Source organism: Sus scrofa, chromosome 8 (genome assembly GCF_054392235.1).
Source record: "Sus scrofa isolate SSC_HxYL_T2T_F1_AM1 chromosome 8, Sscrofa_HxYL_maternal_Yorkshire_Landrace_v2.0, whole genome shotgun sequence".
NCBI lineage: Eukaryota > Metazoa > Chordata > Mammalia > Artiodactyla > Suidae > Sus > Sus scrofa.
Window position 1 is genome coordinate 84,305,622 of NC_139390.1, and position 20,308 is coordinate 84,325,929.

Here is a 20,308-nt window from a genome sequence, read left to right on the forward strand (position 1 = left end):
GAAAGGACAAAACAGAACCTATCATCAAACACTGGCTCACAGCTACCACATTGACTTTCAGACCTGTAAATGGAAAAGTCGTACCAGCTCGACAGCCTCCTCCCAAGGGAGCCCCTGAGAGACCACCTCCCCCCAAACTTTCTGCAACCAGAACATCAAATAAAAAACTGCCTTTTAATCGGTCTTCTTCTGACATGGATCTTCCAAAAAAACCAAGTAACTTGGCATCTGGACTCTCAAAAACCAAGAGTCAAGTCTTTAAAAATCAAGATCCGGTGCTGCCTCCTCGCCCCAAACCAGGACACCCTCTCTACAGGAAATACATGGTAAATTTAGCTTTTAAAAACGTGTGTGGTCATGGAGTTCCCATCGTGGCGCAGTAGTTAACGAATCTGACTAGGAATCATGAGGTTGCACGTTCAATCCCTGGCCTTGCTCAGTGGGTTAAGGATCCAGTGTTGCCGTGAGCTATGGCGTAGGTCGCAGACGCGGCTCAGATCCCGCCTTGCTGTGGCTCTGGTGTAGGCCGGTGGCTATAGCTCCGATTAGACCCCTAGCCTGGGAACCTCCATATGCCCCAGGAGCAGCTCAAGAAAAAGGCAAAAAAAAGACAAAAACAAAACAAAACAAAAACAAAAAACAAAAACCTGACCTGGTAGATTTCTTGATAGGACTACTTCTGACAGGTATCATATTCATCTCTTGATATAGTAAATGTCTTTATATAGTACATAATATTTACCTTGCCCACAGAGTAAAATTTGGAATGAAGTAGAAAGAATATTCTTATTAAGATGGATAGTTTTTCCCTCATTTTGCACTTTTGTAAACTTGATTATCATGGTGCATTTAATAGTTAACTGGTTAGAAGTTTTCATCAATAATTGAGATAGTTGAGATACTAATTTGGTTCTCTTTGAACGTTTTTCTCAACATATGACCTTAAGCCTTTGTCTTCATTTCCCACACTTGAAAACAGTTGGTGTACTCTCTATACTTTGGTCAAGTTAACCTGATAAAATCTAGAACAAATTAAAATGATAGGGAGAGTAGGAGTGTTTGCACTTTTAAAACAATTGTACAACAGTGGCTCTTAACAAGAACAGCAATGAATAATTTCTTATTGTTCTACATTTCCATCATTGAGTTGGAAGGTTTTATTTTAAGCCATTTAGGATTTTTTTTAATCTTCGCAAGGGAGAGGTATAATCAAATAAGGAGGGGGTGGTATATTCATATATATTCATATTAATTTAAACTGACAAAATTTTAGGGAGTTCCCATTGCAGCTTGGTGGGTAAAGAACCCAACTAGTATCCATGAGGACAAGGGTTCGATCCCTGGCCTCGCTTAGTGGGTTAAGGATCCGACATTGTTGTGCACTGTGGTGTAGTTTGCAGATGCGGCTCAGATCTGGCATTGCTGTGACTGTGGTGTAGGCTGGCAGCTGTAGCTCCAATTGGACACCCCTAGCCTGGGAACCTCCATATGCTGCAAGTGCAGCCCTAAGAAAAGAGAAAACAAAAAACAATTGTTGATGTGTTGAGTCTTTATGAGCCAGGCATTGTTGAAAGCACTATCATTTATTCCTCCAACGAAGTCTGTGAGGTAGATACTATTATTATCTCTATTATACAGATGAAGAAAATAAGACTCAGAGAGCTTAAGTAGCCTTTCCAGAGTCACAAAGCCAGTAGTGGTAGAGCCAAGACTTGAACACTGATTGATTGGCTCTGAGCCCATCCTCTCAACAATTAAGCCATTCTATGAAAAGTCTCTTCTTGCTTTGGCTGTTCCATGTTAAGAGTCTCATTCAGGGGAAATCAGATTTTGCTTATAAGTCTCAGCATAGCTGTAATATAAATAAAGCATTTGAATGACTCAAAGAAATTAATACATTCAGAATGAAAGTGTATTAGAATATTAGTTTGTCTCATTCCACAATAATTCATTTTTCCTGTGGGTACCCCACATGAAGTTGCTAACCAGGTAGCCTGGCTCCCTTGGGCGCCCCAATGCTCTGACAGAGATGCTGTGAAGCAGCACACCCACCCCAGGCTCAGGGACCACACCCTCACACTCTGCGTCTTCGCTCCTGGGTGATCCAAGGGCCCAGGTGGCCTCCCTTTCCTGGTTGGAAGGGAGTTTGTGTGAGCACACCTCATGGGCATGCCTTTTGTATCCTACAGACCCTCTGACCTTCACTCATCAGCCAGAATTTACCAAGGCAGGGCACAAAGTCCCCTGGCCAGCATGAGGTATAGATGTCAAAGTTGTTCTGAGATCAGACAAGGCTGAGTGGACCAGAAAGTGACTGAGGCCAGGCAGTGAAACGGAGAGACTGTAGGGGAAGATGAGATGGAAGCAGCCAGTCCCCGACCAGCCACCCCTGAACTAAAGGCTGTGGGGTCAGGTGCCCCCAGCTCCTCAGGGATTTGGTGGACCTCATCCTGTAAATAGAACTTCCTGCTTGTGGTTGTTAAAGGGAATTTCAGGCCACATTCAGCCGCTGTGGTCCTGTGGACTCAACTCCACACCCCCGAGGACGCTGACTATTCTGAGAAATGGCAGCCCCACCACCTAGATCTGGAGCTGGAGGAAGCCTAGTGCCGAGCTTAGCTGCTGGAGAGGTTACACTGGAGGCACACATGCCAAATCCCCAGATGGCCAGCCACGTAGAGGAGGTTATTGTTTGTGAATAATCCTTCTATTGGTTTATGTTTAAGCTGTCTGTGCCTCATGGAATTGCCAATGAAGACATTGTCCCTCAAAACCCCGGAGAACTTTCTTGTAAGGTAAGGTGGAGCTCTTTCTTTACTGGCTAATGTGAAATACCGTTGGCCTCTGTTACTGTTTTACACATTATTAAATGCTTTAGGCTCCAAAGATTAAAATGTGGAAAAGTAATAATGTTTTATTAAATAATAATTTCTTCAGAGAGTGATATTGTACCTTACAGCGTGGGGACGTACTTGTGATACTGAAGCAGGCGGAAAATAATTACTGGGAGTGCCAAAAGGGAGAAGACTCTGGCAGAGTTCACCTGTCTCAGATGAAGATTATCACCCCACTTGATGAACATCTTAGGAGCAGACCAAACGTGAGGAATTAATATTGTACTGCCCTCATAGCACACATGGCAGCACATTTCATAGAACTATTAATTATATTTCATCCTCAGGGTTTTATTAGCACGTTTATTTTAACCAGAGTAAAAATTACAGTAGCATTTTATTCCGTTTCAAGAATAAATTACCTGTAAGAGGCTGGCCACTGCTGTACCCATCACTTTGATACAGAGTGACTGCCATGTGTTTTGCCTCGTATGGTGCTGGCTTAATGGCAACCAGAACACTCAGTCATTAATTTTCAACTGTGAGAGCTGTTTATTTTTGGAATAATGTAAGCATGTTTACCAAAGCGTCAGAGATTAGTTTTCTAGCAGAATGGATAATTAATTTAAAGGGGCCCTATAAATGCTAAGTCTGACATTAAAAAAAAAAAAAAACTTCTAAGATTTGAGCTTAGTATAAACCACATTCCTTTGATCATAGCTTGTAAAATAATGCAATAAAATCTTCCAACAACCTGAAGTCACAATTTTGGCCCAACAAATGTTTGGAGCCTGGGAGAATACAATGATTATTGAAGGTCATTTGCTCAGCAAGAAAAATGCCATTGGACAATTTACAATATACACACACACACACACACACACACACACACACACACACACACGTATATTTTGCTTTTTTAAGGGCCACACCCACGGCATATGGAGGTTCCCAGGCTCTGGGTCGAATTGGCACTGCAGCTCCTGGCCTATGCCACAGCCACAGCCATGTCAGATCCGACCTACACCTACACTGTGTCTGCGACCTACATCACAGCTCATAGCAAAGCCACATCCTTAACCCATTGAGCGAGGCCGTGGATCGAACCCGTATTTTCATGGATACTAGCTGGATTCGTTTCCACTGTGGCACATTGGAAACTCCCGTATAGAGGTATATTTTTAAAAGAGCTTCTTAAATTATCCAGTTAAATTTTCACTATCTGTTTAGGTAATATTACAAACATGAAAAGTGAGACCCATCAGTCATTTAAACCAAGTAAAGTATTTGGTTGGACATTCATCCTAGTTTTTATAATCTCATCTATTTCTTTCTTAGGAGGCAGTTTATCATTTGAGGTTTGCTAGGAAGGTAAAAATCTGTATTTTGGGGCAGCAGAAAAGATAGGTGAGAAGCTAGTTGCAGCTGAGATACTGAGAATTCTGGAAGAGCTCTCCTGTTACTCATTTTCTCTGTGTTTTGATGCAGTGCTATCCATCTGTCACAGCGTCCTCCCTCTCAGAACATGCTGATGGGTGACTGTGGGAGTTGTACTGTCAAAAAGCTTTCCTTGATAAAAAATAGAAGCTGAAAAAATTACAAATTGTGCTTTTGTGAAAGCCCACAGTTTGGTGCATTTGAAACGTCACCTTACTCTCGCCTGTGCCATAGACTTGCAGAGAGGTGGCCTCCGATGGGAACAGGAAGTGGAGCCTCTCCTAGACTCTGGGTCATGACTAACATTACTTTTTTTTTTTGCTTTTTAGGGCTGCACTTGCAGCATATGGAGGTTCCTAGGCGAGGGGGTCTAATCGGAGCTTCGGCTGCCAGCCTACGCCAGAGCCACAGCCACAGCAATTCGGGATTCGAGCCATACCTGTGACCTACACCTCAGCTCATGGCAACGCCTGATCCTTAACCCACTGAGCGAGGCCGGGGATCCAACCCATATCCTCATGGATCTTAATCGGGTTCGTTAACCGCTAAGCCACGAAGGGAACTCCTAACATTACATTTTTCAGAAAAATAAAACTTACCTATTTGAAAGTCTAATTTTGAGGCAGATATTCCTAAAAATATGTTCTCCTTTCCCCTACCTCAGTCAGCAGAAGACACTGCACGTTACAAGTTGAGGTTGAGCTTTCAGAGAGCACGGAGGTGGGAAATTGTCACCTTGCATGGTTTCCCACGCAGACTCGAGTTTCGGTTTCCCTTGTTATGATTCCATTTATACATAAGTCCAGGATAGGTGAATCTGGGAGGTAGAGTAGTGGTCGCCTAGGGCTGGCGTGAGTGGGGTGACTGCCCGTGGGTGGAAGCCTTCTTGAGAGAGTGATGCAAATGTTGTAAAATAGATTGTAGTGATGGTTGCACAATCCTGTGAACCTGCTAAAACTGTGTGTCCTTTAAATGGGTGAATTTTATGGGATGGGAATTATATCTCAAAGATGCTTAAAAAGCTAAAGGAGCGAATTAATGCATATGAGGTGTTTAACACCGTGAATAGTGTATAAACAGTGAGTAGTAGCTACTCTGATTATTCATTTGTATTAGCCATTTAGTTATCTTAGAAAGAGCTTTGAAATGTATTAGAGTTTCCCCCTAGATATCCATGCTAATGCTGTGGGCTGAGTGGTCCGAGCCCCGTGGCCAGCCCTGTTTACCTGTACCTCTCACCCTTCATCCTCCAGGCCAAGGCGATGAATCACGGATATCCATGCACTGAGGGCAGAGAAGGGAAACTAACCGGGAGGCACAGGTTACCCGCCCACCTCTTCTACCCTCTCAGGCTTATGTTTAGATCTCAGCCCATTTGGAGGTTCACATTTGTGTTTGGTGTGGGCTAGGCCTCTGACTTTTTTTCCAGATGGAAAGCCTAACACCATTTAGGGAGCAGTCATTCCTTCTTTCACAGATGCAAATCAGAAAAAAAAAGAAAAGAAAAGAAAAGGAAGCCACCTATACACATGTATAATAAATTGTGTAAAAACTTTTAAAGCCCCCCCCCAGACTTAAAATGTCTCCAGTTCCTTTCCACTGTCCCTGGAATTCCCATCATGCCCATTTATTTCTGGAAAAGCACTGAGTGGCCTCTAAGAAAGTGTGGGTGTTGCTTTAGTAAGGTAATGCACTGAGCTGCTATTAGCTGTTCCTGTATTACCATTCACCCAACTTGCAAGAAGGCAGCATGCCCCCATAGGTGTGTTTTGTTTGATTTAGAAGAACTGCACAAAGGTGCTGCAGGGAAGAAGTGGGGAGAGAGGACCTGGATCCAGTGGGGTCTGTCCAGCTGAGCATCTCAGCAGGGGGAGGCACGATCCTTGAGGGGACATTGGAAGAGGGAAGGGACAAGAAAGGGCACCAAAATTTGCCTTCATTTAGTCTGCAACTCTGCCAGTGTTGAAGAATTTTAAGTTGTAATTCCAAATAATATCCTTCAGTCAGATTTGATGGTGATGCCGATGAGGAGGAGATGCCTGTCTATACAAAGAAACTAAGAATAACAACTGCTTGTCAATAAGAAACAGTCACTCTTCAAATTTACTTTCTCCTCCGGCCAGTCTAAGCAGTTGGCTAGATGGGTAGAGAATTTTGAATTCTCTTTGCTAATTTACTTAGAATTACTGTTGAATAAACCATTCAGATTAAATAGAAAATCCAGGCCAGGCATGGGAGGTAGCGTTGAATTTCACATTAGAGAAAGCACTCAGTTAAGTGGTAATAAATGAAATGGATATTACTTTCTGTGAATTATACTTTTGTGGAAGTCATTAGCTCTTTTCACGATAAAAGGCAAGGGCATAAATTGCAGAACTTCCTTCTTTTCTCATCTTAATGAAGATACAGCTTTGAAGGCTCTGTTCTTAGGGGTTAGTCCTGATCACAGTTTCTGGTAAAAGCAACCCTTGGAAGATTAAGAGGTCAAAACCCACTACTAAAGGGTGAAATAGGTACTGGTTTAAACAAAACAAAAAAGTTAAGTAATTTCCTTTTGTTTTACCCTCTTAGTTTAAAAAATGTTGGGGGATATTACAGTTGAGACATTTCTCCTCTGGCAAGGACACATGCCTTCTCAACTTGCTAATGAGTCCCTTGTGTGGCTCAGCTGTGTGGTTTGCATCTTGTACCCATCATGTAATTGCATCAAGAGGAACCTAATCAGGGGAAAAATGGTCTCAAAGTGAATAATTAGTCCAGGATCCATCCCTCACACTCCTTCACGGCCCTGTTTCCCCCCAGGATCCAAGTCAGGCCCAGAAGCCTGTGGACAGTTGTGCCCCTCATGCTGTGGTTCTTCATGATTTTCCTGCAGGTAAGGACATAAATAATAATGTGGTAGGAACTTAGACTCTGGGATCAGGCATCCTCCCTGGGTTAACCTCTCCAGGACACCCTCCTTCATTTTCTGTGCCAACAGAGCTCAGCACTGAAGAGGTCACCTTATCTACCCCCACCTTCAGGAAGGCTAGACTATACCCAGCTGTTCCAGAAAGCTTAGCTGCTTGCCCTGCCCTTGAAACTCCCTGTGACAGAGAGAAGAGGAGAGAGCATTTCCCTTACAAGTGAACAAATAGCAAATTGTCTGCATTTTACCTCTTGCAAAACAGGGGTACCAAATAACAGTTATAATGAAATTAATTCTAATTTAATAAATGAAGTTATTTTCTCCTAAGAATTGTAAAAACATCACACACATACCTCAACTATTTCTTTTGAAATGCAAATATAAATCTTTGTAATCAATTTTTAAATACCTTTTATGTCCAAGGCTACAAGTAAAATAAATTCTTGATTTATTTATAGCCTTTTTTAAAAATCTACTTGGTAGGCTGATTTTTATTTCAGTGTAATTTTATTTTCTAAAAAGCTATATATAGGACTCCCTTAGTTAAAATTTTGAGATTGAAATGATTTTTAAGCATGGCTTAGAATAATGTGAATATTATACTATGTCTCTAAAACTCATGGTTAGAATATGTGTTCAGCTGAGGTTTATAGCCACACAGTACAGTGTTTTGTGTGTATGTGTTTTAACCATCTCTTATCATCAATCCATTGTAAATATATCTAACTTGATCTTAAAAGCAGAAGCTCGTAACAACAATATCCAGGGAAAAAAAAGAATGTATTTTTAAAGTCAATTTGATTAGTGTAATTTGTTCTCAGAATCAGTAGAACATACTGCCTTGGTGGACAGAACTAAATGCTACTTTGTGCTCTGCTTTAATCAGATCTGCAACCAGGGTAATTCATCATGCATAATTATAATTTTATGTTACAGAGCAAGTTGATGATTTGAACCTCACTTCTGGAGAAATTGTTTATCTTCTGGAAAAAATAGGTACAGATTGGTACAGAGGGAAATGTAGAAACCAGACAGGTGTATTTCCTGCCAACTACGTGAAAGTGATTGTAAGTAGGTTGTGCTTGTTTAAAATGGTCATATATTCAGCGGATTCTATGTAATTTACACTTTGGAAAAAAACTAACCAAAAGACTTGGGCTCTGGTTCTCTCTCTTCCATGAATTCATTTGGCACTTGGAAAACTAAAAAATAAAGGCTTGATCAGCTAGATAATGGTTAATTACTTTATATTATGGAGTATTAGAACTTAATGCATAAATGCCATCTGAAATCCTAAGGTGAAAACTGGTGAATTAACTCTTCTTAGAGGGTTCATAAGCACTGGATGGTGTATGTTAATTCTTTGAAACATTCAGTCACCAATTAGAATTAAACGATACTAGAAAGTCTGAAGGAATATTATCTGAGAAAATAAGGGTTATGGAAAACCCTTATTTTCTTTGGAATGCACTTCCTTTTTTGTTTCCTTTATCCATTATTCCACTTTTTAAAAAATTGGGGAGAATATTGATGTACTTTCAGTGGGGGAGGGAGGTCCATTAATGGTTTTTCACTTAATTTCAAATCTGACTTGGAAAAATTATATTAAAGTGTCAGGGTTTTATATACATCATAGCCTACCTTGTGAAAGGAGCCCAGAGTGCTCAGCTTGGGGGGTGCTAAGAAACATGGGGGTGAAATCAGACTGCCTCTCAAACATGTTTAACCAATAGGGAGAGAATGATTCTATCCCTGGCATAACTCATTGATACTGGAAAATATCAATAGAGCTATAGCTTAAATAGTTGAGCATTAACCACTTAAGACAGGGTGGGGGGAGCAAATGATTTTCCATTACATCAGCAACTTAGAAAACAAATATAACAGAAAACCTAAATTTTTCAAATATAAATGAGTTTGAGTCTCTTGAATTACAAAACACAGGCCTTAAAAATTGTCTGTTTTATATATATGCCCTGATTCTCTGGAGAACTCCAACCCCATTCTCTGAATTAATATTAAGAATAATGTTATTTTGGAGTTCCCATCCTGGCTCAGCGGTTAACAAACCCGACTAGCATCCACAAGGATGTGAGTTCTATCCCTGGCCTTGCTCAGTGGGTTAGGGATCTGGCATTGCCGTGAGCTGTGGTATAGGTTGCAGACACGACTTGGATCCTGCATTGCTGAGGCTCTGGCACAGGCCGGTGGCTACAGCTCTGATTGGACCCCTAACCTGGAAACCTCCATATGCAGCGGGTGTGTCCCTTAAAAAAACACACAAAAAAAAAAAAAAAGAAGAAGAATGTTAGTTTTAGCACTCTTCCTCCCTCCTGCCCGGTATAGCAGTGCTTTAAAAAATCACAGTAACCACCCTGAAATCAATCACATTGAATTTGCCGCATTATTGGTGTAAATGTTATTTCTAAGCCTATGAGCTTAAAAAATTGTTTTAAAACTTGGAACGTTTGGAATTCATCAAGAAGGGCGCTGATTTATTTCGTGTAAACCTCAAAGCCTTAAGTAGTTTTTAGACTTAGTGCAGTATGGTCAAATATTTTATCACAACCCAGCCCTACTGAGCCTTGTAAATGACATACTCTATAAAGTGCTTGACTCTTAGTAGATGCTCCCTGAGTGCTAATTCCTTTCTTCTTCCCTACTCACACTGAAGGGGGGAAATGTTCCAGTGTTATGAAAATGGGGAGAATTCTCAAGTTTGGTTAAAAGATTTTGTTTTGTGGTCATGAAAGTGTTGCGGAATTCTACCAACACTTTGAATAGATATCTACATGGCACCTGATACCTCGTCGCAATCCTGGGTCATCCTCACCGGATTTTCAACATAGAGGGTATGGGATAGAGAACACTCAGTCAGGGGTAGAAAACATTAATGTGTTTATTCCAGCAAATAAGAGAAGGGTTGATTGGCCAGTCAAGGAAGGCTACCTCATATTTATGCATTTTTTTCAAACCTAAATTCTGGATTTTGTACCTTTTTAGCTTCCATGATATATTTTGTCTGTTTACACTTATCTCAACTTGTTAGCTTCCATCATGAATCTCCTAATTACATAGCCTTAATTTATCTTATTAAAATCTGAAATAATATAATTGTTACATTGATTTTTGTCTTTCCTAGATTGATGTTCCAGGAGGAAGTGGGAAAGGGGAATCCAGCTCATCTCATTGCATTAAGTAAGTTTTACTTATGTTCTTGTGTGCAAAATACAAAGGATGTGAGCATTTATATCATAAAGAATTAGCAGTCTTAAACACTTCAGCTGTATGAGTGTTCATGTTCTCAGTGTGTCTTTTTAATTATGAGGAAAACCACTTGTTTAAACATCCTGATGCAAGTGCAACACGCTGCTTGAAGCAACTCTCCGTATCACAACAGGGCGTCTAGACAGTTGTCCCGCTGCTTCCCACAGCCTGGCCTCAGCTCCAGCAGAGAGGTTTTGTAATCTAGTGCATTTTGTGTTTGCCTTCTGGTATTTGCCCACCAACAGACTTCTAGAAGGTTCAAATGTTTTTGTTGTAGAAAGTATTTAAACCTAATAGAAATATGAACCCTATAAGAATTACTAGGCATTTTGTGTTGTTTCGGTTTTGAGCAGAACTAGAAGAAAGTAAAGGAAGAGTTAAGTCGAAGGACTAGTCTTCCTTTATGTTTGAAGACCTTTCCGTGAATTTATGTCCCCTTTTATGCATCATTGTAACTCCTTTGTGATTTAAAACATTGCCACAATGCAACTTTATATTCCAGTTAAATGAGCAAATTAATAGAATTCAGTAACTGCTGAAGACTGTAAACCTGTCTTTGAATAGGTCAGACCTAAGAAGATATGCTCCCTGAGGACTTTAGAAAATAAACGCAAAGGTTATCACAAATAAGAAAACTTCGGATGCCACGATAGTTGAATTCTCTTTCAGGTTCTGCTTTCCTCCTATTTTTAAGCAATGTTTACTGTGTCAGCGGGTTGAATTTAAAGTGGGCTTTCATAGTCATTGATCCATTGACCTAACTTGAATCAGACTTTGATCGGAGGCAGTACCAGCCTTCTCTCTTCAGGCAGCTGCATCTCCTTCGTCTATTGCTGTTGCAAGTTCCTTTCCAAAGCCTCAAATCAAAGATCTGGTATCCAGTCATGTCTTTTAGGGACACGATTTCATCTCTGTTTTTATCTTATTTTCAGTCAGAATTGCAGATCATTTAAGGATTGTTCTAACTCTCAGAAATGAAGCCCTTTTAAAGGAGGTACAAAAATCATTTCTGAAATAACAGTGTTGGGTATAAGATGAAATGTTGTAAGATAATATGTTTTCTTGGAACCTTCTAGTTTTAAAAGCCATTCATCTTACACACAACTTACTTGATTCAATATATGTTGAGCATCTACCCTGCCTAGCTGGTGCCCATTGCATTCTGCTGTGGAAGTTTGACATCTTACCCTGAGATTATCAAGGATTAGCACTCCAAATGCAGTGCATGTGCAACTGAGAGGGTTCTATCAGCCTTGGATTACTGTGGCTCAAGGACGCAGAGCCGTGGAGACTGGGGAAGTTCTGTCATGAAGTGATCAACAAACGTGGCAGCGTAAACCAACCACCTAGCTGCTTATGTGGAAGTCTGCACTTGGGAACTTGACTTGAGCCTTTCTGAGGGAATAGGTTCATATCTAAAAAGTAGGGACTATCACTTCGAAATTTAGCTTGTTCTTTTTCATGGAATATTTTAAATTATAGTATAATATAGTATACCATGTTCCATAAAAAACACAGGACGTATATTTACTGAAAGGCTGAGGAAAGGTTTTAAGGCATTTTGAAAGTTAATACTCTCTAGTTTAACCCATAAATATGACCTTCTTTCTTTAGAGGCCCAAGATGTGTTGCTCGATTTGAATATATTGGAGATCAGAAGGATGAATTAAGTTTCTCAGAGGGAGAAATTATTATTCTTAAAGAGTATGTGAATGAAGAGTGGGCAAGAGGAGAACTTGGAGACAGATCTGGGATCTTCCCCCTTAACTTTGTGGAGGTCATTGAGGACCGTCCCACCTCCGGTACAAATGTTTTAAGTGAGTATAGAGAGTATGATTTTTCATTATGTCTTTTCATAGTTCAAATAAAGCAAATAATAGGTTAATACTTAAGGTGCATAATAATCCATACTGCCACATTTTTAAGGTAGAAGGAAAAAATGATAAATAGTAATTGTCATTATTGAGATAGTCATTATCGTGGCAATCTCTCAAAGAGCTGGTTTTGGTATTTTCGGTTTGTATCAGAAATGACAGGCAAAGAGTCATCGGTTTTTAAACAGCAGTGTCCTATAGAGTATAACTCATGTGTATCCTCCTTCGCTTTACAGTAAAGGAAACAAACTCAGAGAGGCCAGTGTCCCACGAAGTTATGTAGCCAGTAGGAGCGACTGGCCTGGAATCACAGACTCTTCACTATCCCCCTGCGGTTTTTTTCTCCAGTACTATATAGTCTGTACATCTCAATTTTTGACTTTTTTTTTTTTAAACACAGGCACAAAGCTACCACCGAAGATCAAAAAAGAAGATTCTGGTGCAAATTCTCAGGTAAGCTGCTTGAATAGATAACTATAGTGAAAGCCAAGTTTCATCTCTGGGAGCACTATTGAAATCATAATTATCAAAAGAAAATGTTATAAATCATTCTTTAGTCCATGTAGCTAATGTTTGAAATAGTTAGGTGATTAAATCTTTATTGCATATAGAGCTCATACATATGAATTAGAAAGACATGCAAACCTTGATTTAAAAAAAGAGAGAGATAATTGGAATATTCATAAAAGAGATACTATAAGTGGGTTTGAACATCAAAGAGAACTATAACTGATATTTTTAAAGCATTTAACCTATAGCAATCAGAGAAATGCCTTTAAGAGACATAAAATAACCTTTAACATTATCTAGTTAACAGAGATTCAGTAAAACTCAACAGTAAACAAGGAATCGTAAGTATGTGACAGTGAAAAGAAAGTGCAGATTATTATTATTTTTATTTCTCAACCTAGGAAAAAGATGAAAAATGAAACAAAATTTTACTCACAAAGATGGTTATGGTGGTGTTATTATAATAGGAATAAATTGGAAATAACCTAAATGTGACCATTATTGGGAGAATGTCCTGAGGCCATAAAAAACTAGATTTATAAAGTAAAAGTCATGAGAGGAAAACATTTAGGGAAATTGAATATACAGGCATAAAAAACTAGAAGGAAATATAGCTAAGTTGTTAACATTCAGTTGCTCTCACGTGGTAAGATTATAGATGGGTGGGTGTTTTTGCCATTCGTCATATGTTTCTGAACTTGCCAAATGTTTAAGAACATTTGTATTATTTTATAATGAGAGAGAGAAAATGGATTAAAGTTTTACACTGTCTAACATGACTTTAGAAGTGTTTAGCTCAATAGGAATGAATTGTTTTTTGTGACATACTTAGAAAGAGAGAGCCTGTTGCCGTCATTGTCAGAATGTCACTGGTAGGAGTTCCCATTGTGGCTCAGTGGAAACAAATCTGACTAGCATCCATGAGGACACAGGTTCGATCCCTGGCCTCGTTCAGTGGGTTAAGGATCCAGTGTTGCTTCGGCTGTGGTGTAGACCGGCAGCTATAGCTCCAATTGGACCCCTAGCCTGGAAACCTCCATATGCTGTGGGTTTGGCCCTAATAAGACAAAAAAAAAAAAAATGTCACTGGTAATTGGGCTGTGCATCTCTCAATTCTTTCATCTCTGCCCACTGATAAAGTCAAACAGGGAGTTCCTGTCATGGTGCAGCAGAAACAAATCCGACTAGGAACCACGAGGTTTCAGGTTCAATCCCTGGCCTGCTCAGCGGGCTAAGGATCTGGTGTTGCCGTGAGCTGTGGTGTAGGTCAAAGACATGGCTCGGATCTGGCTTTTCTGTGGCTGTGGTGCAGGCTGGTGGCTACAGCTCCGATTAGACCTCTAGCCTGGGAACCTCCATATGCCACAAGTGCGGCCCTAAAAAGCAAAAAAAAAAAAAGTCAAACAGGAAAGAAAGTGACCACAGTTCTCCAAAAGGAAATATTTACGTTTGCAACTGTATTTCTTGAGAGTGACAAGGACCATTCTTTAAGGTCGATTACTCGGTCGGTTAGTTGAGTGCAGGAGCAAGGGGGTATGGTTAGGGTTTTTTGTTTGCCTGTTTTTTTTCATTTTGTTTTTTATGTCCTCAGTTGTTGAGAACTTAAGATGTGCCAGGCACTGTGCTAAGCATTCTACATACATTACCTCATTTGATATCCCCACAGCGACCCTGAATCCGAGGGTCAGCGTAGAGAAGGTTCTTGCCCCATGTCAGCTAGGAAGCGGCAGAGCTGAGTCTGGGCCCAGGCCTGTTTGGCTCCAGGCCTTTGCTCTTAGTGTCATCCGCGCCTCCCTGCTGGAGCATCTTGAATGTAGGACTCCCATTCTGATTTGGCAGAGACTCCTCTTCACCGGGCAAAACCTTCTTCAGATGTGTTTGCAGCAAAAGCATTCTTGTGGGAGCAATCCATCAGGCTAGCCACCATATCTCAGTGGTTATTTTGCCAGCCACAGAGCTAACTCTCTCTGCTTCGTAAAACTAAAAGTGTGAATTTATGAAGTCCTGTGCCATGGAATCTGATAGCCTCTGATTCAGGTAGAGACCTGGGAATTAGCAGACGGTCCATTCTGATCCTTCCTAATTTAGATTCAGAAGAGCTTCACTGAAAATTACTTTACCAGAGTGTTTCATTGTGTTATAAATACTGCATTTAAACATTGCAAGCTGTATCTGCTTTTTTAAACATAACTAATGTCATAGATCATAATTAGAAAAAAAAATTCTACTTAAGCATTATATATGCCTTAAAAGCAGAAAAATCACACATTTCATCACATCTGTCATTCAGAAATTATGTTTTAAGAAAAAAGTTATTGGAAACTTTCATTTTTGAAACTCCATAGCAACATAAAGTATTAAGTGATTTAAAGAGGTCTTCAGCCTTTTGGCTCTTATGATCCCTTAGCTTTTTTTCCTCCACTTTTTTTAAGCTTTGTAGAAATTAATTTCAAATAAGATGCCACCTTTCTTAGTAAATTTGTGATTTGTAACAGAACAGTCTCTCTGGAGAGTGGTGCGAAGCTCTTCACAGTTTCACAGCAGAGACCAGTGATGACTTATCCTTCAAGAGGGGAGACCGGATCCTGATCCTGGAGCGTGTGGACTCCGACTGGTATAAGGGCAGCCTGCGGGGCAGGGAGGGCATCTTCCCCGCAGTCTTCGTGCGGCCCTGCCCAGGTATGTGGGCAGCAAGGAAGGCATCCAGTCCCTAAGGGGAGCCCAACATCTTTGAAATGACACATTTTCCTTTCCCCTCTAGCCATGCTCAAATTTAAGTTGGTCGTCAAATTTGAAAGTTGATTCATAAAGTTATGCACACTCTCTTTATATAGTTTGTTGAAGTTATGGGGGGAAAGAGAGAAAGATGCCTTCACTTGATAATGGCTAATTTTGTCTCCTAAATATCTTTTGCATCATTTTTTTTTTCCTGCTAAGAGAACATCCTTCATCTTTTTGCAAGTTAAATAAATTCACAATTCATTGAAAATGTTATGTCCTGAGAATGACAAGGGGAATCTTAAAATGTTTGATGTATGTTTTAGTCCATTGTCTTTCTACCTATTTGAATTTTTGGTGTCTTCACAGCCGAGACAAAAAGTATGGCTGCTTTAGCACTGAAGGGAAGGAAGGCTAAAGCCTTGTATGATTTCCATGGGGAGAATGAAGATGAGCTTTCCTTCAAGGTCAGAATGTGTTTCTTTTTGTAACTGTATTAATAAGCAGCTGTGAATTTTGAAGTGTCTTCCGTTAAAGGGTAGACCATTTGGGTGGAGTATTGATCATTAGCCAAGAATGAATAGGTCTCAGACCCTCATTCTAAAGGATGAGATTAAAGAAAGCTGAAAGGGCAAGTGTAAATTATCAACGAGGTGTTTAGATGCTTAGAGCCTTACTGCTATCGACAGCCCAACAATCACCTAACAAATTCCTTATTCCTCAGCCTTATGACATGTGGTCTCAATAATGGTGGAGGTTTCCACTGGTAGCCCTTCGAAGGAATACCCTCCCCATGCCCCTTGCAGCTGCTGTTGTTGTGTCTTTGAAGTCAATGGAGAACTGGGTGGCCACTACAGCTGGCCTCCTCAGCAGTGCCTCGTAACACACTGGAATCTTCTCAACAAAGACACTACACTTTAGGGAAATGGTCTCAATAGGTTAAGGTACTTTGTGGAGGGCTTGGGGGGGGGTGTTAAATCTTTTTAAAAATTGAAATATAGTTGATTTACAATGATGTGTTAATTGCCAGTGTACATCAGTGATTCAGATATATATATATATATATATATATATATATTCTTTTTTATACTTTTGTCTTTTTAGGGCCACATCTGCAGCATATGGAAGTTCCCAGGCTAGGGGTTGAATCGAAGCTACAGCTGCCGGCCTACACCATAGCTACAGCACCGCCAGATCCGAACCACATCTGTGACCTACACCACAGTTCACGGCAACACCAGATCCTTAACCCACTGAGCGAGCCCAGGGATTGAACCTGCATCCTCATGGATACTAGTTGGGTTTGTTAACCACTGAGCCACGACAGGAACTCCCCTTTCTTATATATTCTTTTCCATTATAGTTCATCACAGAATATTGAATACAGTTCCCTGTGTTGTACAGTAGGACCTTGTTGCTTATCCATTCTATATATAATAGTTTTCATCTGCTAACCTAAAACTCCCATTCCATCCCTACTCGCCCCACCTTGGCAACCTCAAGTGTTCTCTGTGAGTCTTTCTCTTTCATAAAAGTTCATTTGTATCATATTTTAGATTCCACATATAAGTAATATCATAATGGTATTTGTCTTTCTCTTTCTGACTTACTTCACTTAGTATGATAATCTCTAGTTGTATCCATGTCACTGTGACATTCTTTTCATGGCTGAGTAGTATTCCATTGCATATGTGTACCACATCTTCTTCATCCATTCATCAGTCAATGGACATTTAGGTTGTTTCCATGTCTGGCTATTGTGAATAGTGTTGCTATGAACATAGAGGCGCATGTATCTTTTTGAATTGTGGTTTTCTCTGGAGTGGGATTGCTGGATCACATGGTAGTTTTTTATATTTAGTTTTCTGAAGAACTTCCATATTCTTTTCTATATGGCTGTACCAAGTTTATTCCCACCAACAGTGCAGAGATTTTTTTTAGAGGCCTAAAATCTAATCTTAATTTTATTTCACTGAAGAAGTACTTTTTATTTCTTGTAAAGAAAATGAGTAGTTTCATGATCCTGTTTCCACAATCCACAGTTGGCCCATGGTCAGAAGAAAATATCCAGGATAGTTCTTTAAGACCTAGCCAGAAAAAGGGTGGCTGTAACAAGCCTTTGCTGTGGTGCAGTGGGTTAAAGATCCACTTGTGTCTATGGAGGTGCTGGTTCCATAGCCAGGCTGTGCAGTAGTTTAAGGATCCAGCATTATCACTGCTGTGGCTCTGGTTATTGCTGTGGCACAGGTTTGATCTCTGGCCTGGGAACTTTCACATGCCATGGGTGCAGCCAAAAAAAAAAAAATGTTGTTTCTATTATAAAATATTATTAGTGAATGATATATATTTCTTGGAGTTTCCATTGTGGTGCAGAGGAAATGAATCTGACTAGGAACCGTGAGGTTGTGGGTTCGATCTCTGGCCCTGCTCAGTGGGTTAAGGATCTGGCATTGCCGTGATCTGTGGTGTAGGTTGCAGACGCACCTCGGATCCTGCATTGCTATGGCTGTGTCATTGGTCAGCAACTGTAGCTCTGATTTGACCCCTAGCCTGGGAACCTCCATATGCCACGAGGGTGGCCCTAAAAAGCAAAAAAAAAAAAAAAGGCAAAAAAAAAGATATATGTTTCTTATACAAAATTATTATTTGTAACCCTATATCAGTTTTGTTTTTAATTTCTTGATCCATAAGCTCCAAATCCATGGACCTGTTGCCCTAGTCCTTTTCAGTCTTGAGAGGCAGTGGCAAAAAATTAATTCCTTCTATCTATCTTTACATAAAATGTTACTGCAAGTGAACACTTTGGATTCAGACTTTTTGGATATTATTTTGGCCTTCATTTAGATTATGTCAATATAAGTAACAGAATTTACAGTATCCTCCAGAAAATTGGCTGTCTTTATTTTACAAATGCCTGACTGTAAACAAGATAGTTCTAGAGCTTTTTAGTTAAGGGATTCTGCACAACTTTCAATATTGTTGATCATTAATATTTTACTAAATATCCAAAGATTATTAGTAGATAAAACTTCTTTAAATTGTCCTAGCTCTCAGAAAACTGATATGGTATGTATGTATGCACCAGACCTAAGAAAGATAGTTTAGTCAATGCTTATGTTGTAATTTAGGAACTGGAAGGAACTTATTTATAATTAGAAACTTTGAATGCTAGAATTTTTACAGATCTTAGGAGAGTAAAGTAAATTAATGACATTTGATAGTCAGCATTTTTCCCTTTCCATTTTTAATTAAGAAAAGCCTTAAATTTAATCATTTTTCCAAAGGGCAATGTCCTAGGGCTACAGATAAATCCATTTAGCCTGATAAAGCTATTCTTAAAAGTAGCCAGGGTCATCTTGGGCCATTTATAGAATCTTAAACCCAGATTCTAAAAAATGGTTAGAAACCATAAATAACAAAATAATTTCTAGAGATAATTTCAAAAATTATGTTTTCATCTGTTGAAGAGTTATGATTCACACATAAATAAGACACACATCCCCTTTGACTAACCTGATGAGAATAAAGCAGTATTCTAAATGAGGCTGAAGCTCTTTAAGATAGGGAAGAATATATATGGATTTGATAGTGAGGCCATGGAGTTGGAGAGTAAATCAGGTGGTGGAGGAGAATACTCTTAAGTGGCTGAATAAATAGAGAGTACAAAATGCTCAAGATGTTGAGACAAGGCAATTATAGTAAAAACCTTTCTGAGAAAAAGGTCTGCTGTCAAATGTGGTGACCACATAGCCTGATGGTCAGCAGAACAACTCCTGGAATCACACTAGATTTGAATCCTGTCTCCACCACTAACTAGACATGTGACACCGAACAAGCCATGTAATCTCTCTGAGCTTCAGGGGTTTTTTTTTTTTTTTTTTCTTTAAAATAAGGAAATCTAGGAGTTCCCATTGTGACTCAGCGGTAATGAACCCAATAGGGATGTGGGTTTGATCCCTGGCCTCGGTTAAAGTTAAAGTGGGTTAAAGTTCTGGTGTTGCCATGAGCTGTGGTGTAGGTCGAAGATGCGGCTTGGATCCTGAGTTGCTGTGGCTGTGGTGTGGGCGAGCAGCTCTGGCTCTGATGCAGCCCCTAGCCAGGGAACTTCTGTATGCCATGAGTGTGTCCCTAAAAAGAAAAAAAAAAAAAAGAAAGAAAGAAAGAGAGGGGGGGAGGAAGGAAGGAAGAAAAGAGAGAGAAAGAAAAAGGAAGAAAGAAAGGAAAAAGAAAGAAAGAGAAAGAATGAAAGAAAGAAAATCTATAAAAATATTTCTTTGAAATGGGGGTAACAACAGTACGCACCTCTGGGACTGCAGTGTTGTTTAAATGAGTTAACCCCACAAAGTACATGCATGGAGAAGGACAAGGTATACAGTAAGCACCTGGCTCGCTCATCTCCAAGTCTTTGATTAAGTGTCACCTTCAGTGGGGCCCTCCTGAGTGATGCCCTAATGAGATGGCAGCCCACACTTTCTGTCCCCCTCTGCCAGCTTGGTTATTCACCTCCCAGCTCTAGAATAAGGTCTTCATACATGGCTGTGTCCACTGTACCCAGAATAGTGTCCAACATATAATGGATGCTCAGTAAATAATCCTTAGGTGGGTGGGAGTTCCCATTGTGTTTCAGCAGGTTAAGAACCCAACAGAGTGTCTGTGAGGAGGCAGGCTTGATCTCTTCTCTGGCTTCACTCAGTGGGTGTAGCAGCCAGCATTGCTGTTAGTTGCAGCATAGGCCGCAGATGCGGTTTGAATCTGGTGTT

The 20,308-nt window shown here is 40.0% G+C and overlaps 2 protein-coding genes across 49 annotated transcripts in view; both read left to right on the forward strand.

Annotated features, from left to right (window-relative positions):
* Positions 1-20,308, forward strand: part of GATB (glutamyl-tRNA amidotransferase subunit B) — a 685,553-nt gene that overhangs the window by 633,294 nt on the left and 31,951 nt on the right. The gene's annotated exons all lie outside the window — the stretch shown is intronic.
* Positions 1-20,308, forward strand: part of SH3D19 (SH3 domain containing 19) — a 186,994-nt gene that overhangs the window by 164,268 nt on the left and 2,418 nt on the right. For 34 of the 48 annotated variants that reach the window (XM_084972671.1, XM_021100629.2, XM_003129146.7 and 31 more), the window contains 10 exons: positions 62-326; positions 2,727-2,795; positions 2,960-3,100; positions 7,074-7,146; positions 8,116-8,246; positions 10,322-10,377; positions 12,061-12,263; positions 12,721-12,773; positions 15,326-15,509; positions 15,918-16,015. In XM_084972671.1, the coding sequence (XP_084828797.1) occupies positions 62-326; positions 2,727-2,795; positions 2,960-3,100; positions 7,074-7,146; positions 8,116-8,246; positions 10,322-10,377; positions 12,061-12,263; positions 12,721-12,773; positions 15,326-15,509; positions 15,918-16,015 (1,273 nt within the window). The remainder of the gene's footprint in view (positions 1-61; positions 327-2,726; positions 2,796-2,959; positions 3,101-7,073; positions 7,147-8,115; positions 8,247-10,321; positions 10,378-12,060; positions 12,264-12,720; positions 12,774-15,325; positions 15,510-15,917; positions 16,016-20,308) is intronic. The other 14 variants (XM_084972689.1, XM_021100631.2, XM_005666819.4 and 11 more) reach the window with 1 other exon arrangement.